This window comes from Branchiostoma belcheri, unplaced genomic scaffold, assembly GCF_001625305.1.
Source record: "Branchiostoma belcheri isolate BF01 breed outbred unplaced genomic scaffold, Haploidv18h27 scaffold327, whole genome shotgun sequence".
NCBI lineage: Eukaryota > Metazoa > Chordata > Leptocardii > Amphioxiformes > Branchiostomatidae > Branchiostoma > Branchiostoma belcheri.
The window spans coordinates 111,091-120,462 of NW_017803940.1; the positions used below are offsets into that span (position 1 = coordinate 111,091).

The 9,372-nt window shown below is 39.0% G+C and overlaps 1 protein-coding gene across 2 annotated transcripts; it reads left to right on the forward strand.

Annotated features, from left to right (window-relative positions):
- The first annotated feature begins 1,776 nt into the window (after positions 1-1,776).
- On the forward strand, positions 1,777-9,011 carry LOC109475098 (alpha-N-acetylgalactosamine-specific lectin-like). 2 transcript variants are annotated; one of them, XM_019775635.1, is made up of 4 exons: positions 1,777-1,915; positions 7,451-7,619; positions 7,847-8,248; positions 8,420-9,011. In XM_019775635.1, exons 2-4 carry the CDS (start codon positions 7,505-7,507, stop codon positions 8,428-8,430), a joined length of 528 nt encoding a protein of 175 aa, XP_019631194.1. In that variant the 5' UTR covers positions 1,777-1,915; positions 7,451-7,504; the 3' UTR covers positions 8,431-9,011. The 2 variants fall into 2 exon arrangements, with proteins under 2 accessions (XP_019631194.1, XP_019631195.1); XM_019775636.1 differs by lacking the exons at positions 1,777-1,915; positions 7,451-7,619 and adding an exon at positions 7,308-7,398.
- The last annotated feature ends 361 nt before the right edge of the window (positions 9,012-9,372 follow it).

Genomic DNA, 9,372 nt, shown 5'->3' on the forward strand with positions numbered 1-9,372 from the left:
TTTTAATAGTGATTTTCAGCTTACAACTTCTGATTACAGATCTAACACAATGTACAAGCAATTGTAGGGTAGAACATTTGGATTAAATAAACTACCTGAAGAGGCAGGTTTTTCGGCCAGACCTCCACTAGAGTAACTAGATTTGGATACCATTGTTTGACTGGCTGAAAACAATCAGCTTTGTGATTAGGTAGGGGATAAAATTCATAAATGTCACCAATCCTGCTGAATTTAGCATTAAGCATTGTCCGAAACCCCCATGCAGACCCCTTTGTTTTGACAGGTTTTTCAGACTCCCAGACTGGACAGGTTTTTCACCAACCCGATCCAGATAACTAGCTTTTGTGGGTCAGTCCATTTAGTAGTTGAATAATTGGAATGTGACATTTTGTAATCTGCTCCAAATTAAAACTGACAGTGAGAGCTGCATGCTTGTTATGGTACAAATACTGGGAGCTCTTTTCCAAATACTAGTGTATATATAAATTTGATCATAAGACTTAAAAGTTTATTTTGCACGGGATGTAAACCAATTGGCAAAACCTATTTTTCCACCTTTTTTTTCTCAAAGTTGCACCTATGTAGCAAGAACCAGCATACTCCATGGTCAGCATGGCAGGCTAGATATGGAGTAATGCTACTACAGTTAAAATTCACTGTTCAATATAACCTGGTATCCAGTCTCCACTCAGTCAGGCTGGGCATACATGTAAGAATGAGCATAAATGTAAAAATTTGGAATCCAGCTGCAGTGATAATTTTAAGAATATCCAGAAACACAAAGATTTCTCAAACAGGTGGCATTGAGATTCTTACATGTACTGCATTCCAATAACATTGAAAACAGCTCTGATCACATTCAGGTTAGAATCAAATGCGCCAGAATATTTCGGATACACTATGAAATTTTCACAATGCACCTTGAATAACATTCTGCCTGTCATGTGAAGGGGGAGGGCAGACATACAGGTACAGTGCTGGTAGCTGTAATTACTGTAACATAAACAGGTTTGGCAAATAATCTATTAGTTATACATAGCCAAGGTAGCAAACGTAATTGTAATTCTAGTGGTAAATCACTGATTTTGTATAAAGATTCATTATCTAAAAAGTAGAATACTAGTATACTCAAGTTTTCCTGATTTTCAAATGCTATAAATTGTCTCCATAATTTGTCATCTTTGAGATGCAATTTACGTTAAGTTTATATTATTCATTTACAAGTTCATACCCGAGAGGTAACTGCAACACGAAATGATGTATAGGGTAATTTAAACATTGGTTATGATCAAAACTTTTAACATCAAACCAAGGATATTGTATACTATAGAATGTCCTTGATCATACTTAACATTAAACAAATTGTGCATGATATTTGATAACTGGCAAGTTGAGAATATTAATACATGCATTGCATCACAATTCTTTTTTTTCTAATTTCACAATTCTTGTGAATTTAGAAGCTAATTCTTAGTAACAATAGATATGTACATTCTATTTTTCTCCAGGGCCATAAACTTAAAGGAGTACCGGGCAGACTTCGCCTTTGAGGAAAGCATTCACAACATGAAGCTGTGTGCGAACAGTGGAAGTCATCAAGCACTTGCTTCAACAAGATTTCTGCACAAGACTTGCTCTCAGGGCAAGTGAGAACAGAGGATAGCAGGCACCATTGTAACTAGTCAGCTATCTTGCCCAACTAGAAGAAGGCTATTACATACATTTTGTACATTTGTATATTTAGTTTTTAAAAAAGTGTNTAAAGGAGTACCGGGCAGACTTCGCCTTTGAGGAAAGCATTCACAACATGAAGCTGTGTGCGAACAGTGGAAGTCATCAAGCACTTGCTTCAACAAGATTTCTGCACAAGACTTGCTCTCAGGGCAAGTGAGAACAGAGGATAGCAGGCACCATTGTAACTAGTCAGCTATCTTGCCCAACTAGAAGAAGGCTATTACATACATTTTGTACATTTGTATATTTAGTTTTTAAAAAAGTGTTGATAAGATAATACATTTGACATATGTAGGTATGTCAGCTGATTTTTAGGTAAAATGACCTAACCACTTTCTGGTAATGTTGATGGTATATTCACTCACTCCTATTGTTTCATATGGTTTTTCCATGTGTTTAAAGGAGTACTAACCTCCAGAAGGAAGTGCTATTTTCCGATACATCATGCTACAATGAATACATAACTAGCCGACTTTTTACATAATTTTGCTTGTACGACTTGCGCGGCGCATGTTTGTAAAGTGATATTAATATCATTTTTCCCCATGCTGAACCACAATTGATACATCCGGGAACTCTGGCTTGCGCAATACCCATACACTTCAGGTCAACATACACATTTTTTGGCGAAAATGATAGGAGACAAGCACACTAACAAGCTGATTATTGAGAAATTACTTGCTTTACTTTGCTTGACCTGTGGCTTGGATATTATAATATCAGGATGTCGAATACAGTGGGAGCCAGTTTCATCCTGCGTGTTTTGATTTTCTCAACTTATTTGCATGTAAGTATTACTTGAACAGATAATTAGATTACGCCACTTATGGAAAGGATAACTAGATTACGCCGTTTTTTTCATCGTCAATATTTGCGGCATAAATGAGGGGCGATAAGGACACCAAGAAGGACAATGGTTGGTAAGATACCAAAGAACACAAAACGGTACGAATTTTTCTTATCGCCCCCGAAATGAAGTCTGTAACGTCACTTTTTGTTTAAAACATAGACACCAATGGGGTAGCGTGGTGTATTCTGGGATAGTTTTGAGGGTATTTGGAGAGTTTGTCCTGGATTCGATGCGTTTCAAGACTTGCGCGCAAAATGGACATTTAATTGTATACTGTAAAATAATATGCATTTTTCACTTCCAAAAATAAATGCCTGTCGAAATATAGCACCTCCTTCTGGAGGTTAGTACTCCTTTAATGGAGAACAAGTAGAATACAGGGCTCTCGCCAGATTTTTTCATAGCGTAGGGGACACGTACAGAAGGGCAACTTTCTGTGGCACAAGCCACACATTGAGTCCACAAAACATGCATGCAGTAGGAGAGTAGTGTTCTCCGAGAAAACTCATGAACCTGACAGTGAGGCACTTTCCAATCAGAGAAGTTTGCACAAATAGCTACCATTATCAATTATAGATGGAATAAACACTAGTTCATCTTAATTCAGAATGTTATATAATTTTTGTAGTAATATTACCTATCTCGGTGGAACGTTTAGGGGTACAAAGTCACATGGCACATGTTTCCCCTTCTATAATTGAATATATAACAATAACTGTAAGAAGGCACGCTCAACACATGTACGTATGAAGAATGTCTTAATCTGCTCATATTCATACAAAAACTGACAATGAAAATGCTGGCTTAAGGTTACAAGTATCAGTAGTTCTTGGGAAATAATATGTGATCACATACAGTAGTCATAAGACAATAATCCACACCTGTGACAGTGCTATAAATTGCATTTGTTTCCACAAATTTTCATTGCCATTGTTTTCTCAAAGCTCAGTTCCTACATGTAGCTAGCCAGGACTTTGAGGTGGCCCAGTGTGGTCTGCTTTCTGGTATCCACAGCTCAGCTGCATGTTGACTTCTGGCACCTGTGACAGGAAGAGGGTCAAGAATGTCAAATCATGCACCAGCTTCAAGCTTCTTGTACTTAGAGTTAAACATAAACCTGGCATCAAAATCAACCTGAACAAACATTATAATTACTTAAGATACCAGTACTGTCAATTCTTGTGAAAAAAAAACAACTTCCTGGCTCACAGTTTAGATACAAACTAGTCTAGTATGTAATGTGTTGACTCTGTTGCTCCTATGGTACAAGTAAGTTGTTGTAAGAAAACTAAGATATATAGGCTAGGCCTGTTTCATTGTATTTTTTCACTCGCCTACTTCAATGACTAGTACATGCACTGGCAGACAATGTTTTGAATATGAAAATCTAAGATTTCAGACAGTGGGGCTAATCATGAGTTTCAGTTTCTACAATCAAAACAGAGTAATAATAATATCATGCACATGTAATTCTGTCATGCAAGGAGATGATATATAGTGATAAAAAACCTAGTACATGTAACTAATGATCACTTGATGATCCATGAATTATGTTTACATCAATCAGCACATTGGAATAAACAAATTGAAGGACAGTTACAAGAAGGCACATGAACTGGTACCTCAAACAATGTTTTCATGACTGATGACAGTCTGTCATCATCTTCCTTATGGCAATCAAGGGGGTTAAAATACTGACTGGATCTATTTTGCACTTAACAAGCTAGCTATAGGTGTGACGGTTGTGGAGTTATATATAATAATTAATGTGGCTCAAAACATAGAATATAGATGATGGCATTGTACAACATTATTATTATGTTACATTTTATATTAATTCTCCATGTTGCAGCATTCTTTAATACTAGGCTAAACAAATTAACACTAAATGTATTACACTTAGTATTTTAAACTGGAAAATATGACTTGTGAGGGAACAAGTTGTATGCAACTCAAAAGTATGTCTGAATCTGATGCTTTTCCATGACCCGTGGTGAAGATTTTGCAAACGTTGATGTGATTGTAAATGTGTAACAGTAGCCTTCATTTACTCCCCCCTCTCTATATAGGAGTAAGGAAATTTAAGTGCAGCAATTTATCAGCCTGATCTTCCTTAAGATATGCAACAAATAAATCCCTTGGCAGATACCACTACAGTCAAAATCATAGTGGAATCTTCAATTTTGACAAACCTTGCTACAATGTTGCTCTGTAGCAGAGTAGAGAAGGTCTATACTGGATTTCTATATGTACAGTAGTGTGTGTGTGTGTGTGTGTGTGTGTGTGTGTGTGTGTGTGTGTGTGTGTGTGTGTGTGTGTGTACAGTAGTGTGTGTGTGTGTGTGTGTACAGTAGTATAATGTGTGCGTGTGTGTGTACAGTATGTGTGTGTGTATGTACAGTAGTATGTGTGTGTGTGTGTATGTACAGTAGTATGTGTGTGTGTGTGTACAATAGTATGTGTGCGTGTGTGTGTGTACAGTAGTGTGTGTGTGTGTGTGTGTGTCAGTATGTACAGTGAGTAGTATATATGTGTGTGTGTGTGGTGGACATTGTGTGTGTGTGTGTGGGTGGATTCATACATTGGGAAACTCAAGGCTATATTCAAGGAGAATGGGACGAAAGACTACATTCGTAGGTCTAGGAAATCCAGCTGCTAAGTCAACAGGTACTACCGGGCAGTTGTCTTCTTGCTTGACGAAGATCATAAACGTGTGTAATTATATCACAATGTGCTGCAAGAAAAATCTGCAGTAAAGGTTTACATATTGGCCAGAGACCAGGCGACGTTCTTCTCAGGAGATAGAATAGGGGAGCTGAGGTCGTCCCAAGTGTACACTGAGCATGGGGTTTTGACCAGCTTATTTCCCTGACTGACTTCAACCGGTTACTAGTATGCATTCTAGGTATATGAATGGGGACTATGAATCTTATAATACAACATGTAGTTATATTTGAGTTCTTTGTGGAGTCGGTGGAAGACAAACATTATTTTTCAATTATTCTGGAATTTTCTTTTTTTTTCTGAAAATGTGGATGGAATTTGGTGGCTGAAGTTCAATAATGAGCTTTCTTTTTTTTTTGGCAATTAGCAATTGGACAGAAGAAGCTGAGTTATAATTAGCTAGTGTGCACACGCCGAATGGCGGTTATCCCGCTGCTATACCGATACAGATGATTACAGTGAATGGTCCATTTTTCTGTCCATGCCATCTTGTTTCAAGTAACAGAGGTTTTTGTGGCAAAGGAGGAATTTTATGAATTTGTGTCAAATCCACGGTGTGAAATCACTGTGTCAGTTGAATCTATATATGATGATTACATTAATGTCCTGCCTTATCCTTGGTGTATATAGTACTAGTGATACACTAGTAATCTCTGGTCAGGTGCGATAACCACCTCATAACACGTCGTTCACAATACGCTCACTTGGTGTTTTTTTTGGTGGTTGACCAGAGATTATCTCACCATATACTGGTACACCTTGGGCCGGGCATTACTAGTAACCCTTCATGAGTTGACTATTCGAACCGGTTACCTCTACAATTTATCCCAATTTCCCAAAACTTACAGACAAACAAAAAACTCTTCTTCTTTTAACCACATTAGAAAAGGTGGGACATTAGGTCTTCCATGGTTTACAGAAGAGAAGTCATAAACCCTTCAGACATAGTTTTAGACATATATATTAGATTTCATTGTGTACATTTTGAAGTTATTCTATACTCTGTTTCAAAGTTCTTTTAGGTTTGTAACTTGCAATTAGCCTTTGGACATGGATTTTCAATAAACTTCTCATCAATCGACCAATCAGCGTAGACCAAAATGCCACAAATTAAAGTCATGTTCTGTTCGAATGACGTCAGATCCATGTGACAAAACAATTTTCCAGACAGCATGTCATAATGGAGGTGCAATTTAAACTCCAAGTCAGAGATTTTGTCGAGTGGGATGTCCAGCGGTACCACCGTCCAGTTACTAGTACTAGCTACTAGAAGTAGCTAATAAGGGCGCATGGACAAATTTACGTGTTTGGCCACACCTTCAGGTGATATCTGTTGTCTCAACACAGTGAAGTTTCTTGAATAGTGGTTATTTGGACTATAAAAGCAGGCCTAGACCCCAAGCAGACCTTTTTCTCAGACCGGGTAGGTTTTCCGCCTGTTGGACTGGATCGGTTTTTCCGCAAACCCATGTGGGTCGCGATCATGGGGGAGGGGGGCAGTTCGCCTCGGCTTTATATTTGATACAGGCTCCGGTCTAAAAAAAAATAAATTGACGTTGGACCACCAGAACTCCGATACACAACAAGAAGAAAGAAATTACAAACTTCCTACCCCCAAACAGCAAAAAGCCACGGTTGTAGACCCATACCCCTCCCCACCGACCGTATGTTTACGTAAGTTTATATGACGTTTTGGCATCCTTACCTGAGAACAAACTGCCCAGAACTTGTCCAAATAGCTGTCCACACTCTGAAGGTGAATTGCTCGATCTTCACCACCTCAAAAATTGCAGATTTCGGACTATTTAACCAAAATGCGTGCGTATATACTGGGTATAGCAAACACCAAAGCGTCCAGTCGGTGCCTGGTTACGCGGTGCAATCACGTGGTGCGCTGTCCATGGCCAATAATACGTGCGCTGTGGCCGATATCCTCTCGAGAGGATAGCAATGCGTTATCACGTCCTCTGGAGGACGAGAGGACGTCCTCCAGGCCCTTACTTATGCACTTATTGGCATGCCTATAAGTCCTTTACTATCTGATATTGGTTTTGTACCCGGTGACAAGAAAGAATTTTCTGCAGTTTTTCGTAAGTTTGCTTCTTACGTTTGGTATTCTGAAGTACGTATATACCTTTGTAGGAAATATTGCAATTGTCGACGGCTTTTGACGAATTGAAACGCGACCAAGACAACATGCGTCAACTGTCCGCCACTGTTGACGCCTTGAAGCGTGACCTGATCAACGAGTTAAACCGAACCGCCACTTTGGAGCAGCGTCTTCACGTGATTGAGAAGACTTTGCGTAAATGTAAATTGCGTTTTAATCTGTTATGTTTTCCCTTGATGTTGGTCTATTTGAAAACGTCATTTGTTTAAAAACAGGTAATGCAGGTCACTATTTCATTACATGTGTGAGGGGGGGGGGTAGTACAAATTTTATCGAATTCATCCCCGGGGGTAGATTTATTGCATGTATATAATGATATCAATATGACCCATCTATGATATGTTGCTAATATAAACCTTCTTTTCCAGCATCTTGTCCCGAAGGTTACATAATCTGGCGTGAAATCTGCTACAAGGCCTTCAACACACCCAAGTCCTTCAGCGATGCGGCCGCGACCTGTCGTGCAGACGGCGGCACCCTCGCCATGCCCCGAGACGCTGACACCAACGCCTTCCTCATCTCCCTGTACAACTCCTTGCGCGACGATTGTCCCTTCTGGTTCGGCCTGCACGATCAGAACGAAGAGGGAACGTTTGAGTGGGTGGACGGGTCTGCACTTGGGCCGTACAACTCCTGGGGGCAGGGACGACCGGACAACCTTGAGGACAACCAAGATTGCGTCGTTTACTCCGGACTTAAAAACGAGAAAGACAAGTGGAACGACGAAGAATGCCACAAGACGTTTTGCTTCATATGCCAGGCTGCTCCAGGTACTTATTGTATCCTCACTATTTTCTGAAACCCTTCCACCCAGTAAACACAGCACAGCTTAAGGACCGATCAGAATAAGCGGCAGACCATCATTGCTCCTGTTACAAACCAAGTCTTTACTAAATCATTCCACAGCTCATCCCTGATAATTCTAACTTTTTGTTTTTCAGAACGTCCATAGGCGAGTGCCGAGATTCTCACCACTGCTGTATAGCTGCTGTAGTACAACCTAAGACCGGCAATTATAGCATTGTTTTAGATCAACATTTTTTCCAAAAGTTGAATCTACAAAGTAGAAATACTGAATGGAACGAAGCAGTTCTGTACAATGGTAGTCACGCTTGTTTCCATAAGTAACATTTGTCAACTCAATTAGTCAAGACACACCATGTCCTTCTGATGGTAGAATCATATCGAGTTTACTTGATAAAAATAAGGGAAACATTCAGACGTAAATTTTCCTAAATATTTGGATGGTAGCAGGTTTAGAGATGGTGATTCTGTGGTAGAAGTAGACGCTGTGCCAATAGAACGTTTGTATTTTATTGCTTTTATTACTTTTGTTATTATTGTTACTTATTACGATACAATGTACAGGCATACAATGTCCTTCTTTTGGCAGAATCATAGCAAACTTACTTTGTAAAACATTGGCAACACTTGAGTGAATTTGGGAGACAACAACTTGAGCAAGTCTTGAGAAATAGCGGTTCTGTCACAGAGGTAAACGCTGTGCCAATATAACATTCATAGTTTTATTACTTATTATTACTTTTTACGTATTTAGTCAAGGCACAGAATGTCCTTCTGATGGTAGAATCATATCAAGTTTACTTGATGAAAATGAGCGAAACATTCAGATGTAAATTTTCCTGAATACTTGGATGGTAGCAGGTTCAGTAATGGTGATTCTGTGGTAGAATTAGACGCTGTGCCAATAGAACATCTATACGTTTATAATTTATTGGTTTTACTTATGTTATTATTGTTACTACTATACAATGTACAGGCATACAATGTCCTTCTGGTGGCAGAATCATAGAAAATGTACTTTGTAAAACATTGGCAACACTGGAATTGAGTGAATTTGGGAGACAACAACTTGAGCAAGTCTTGAGAAATG

Coding starts and splice junctions, on each gene's coding strand:
- LOC109475098 (XM_019775635.1), top strand. CDS start 7,505: ATGCGTCAACTGTCCGCCACTGTTGACGCCTTGAAGCGTGACCTGATC. Junction 7,620..7,846: donor TGAGAAGACTTTGCGTAAAT/GTAAATTGCGTT, acceptor CTTCTTTTCCAG/CATCTTGTCCCGAAGGTTAC.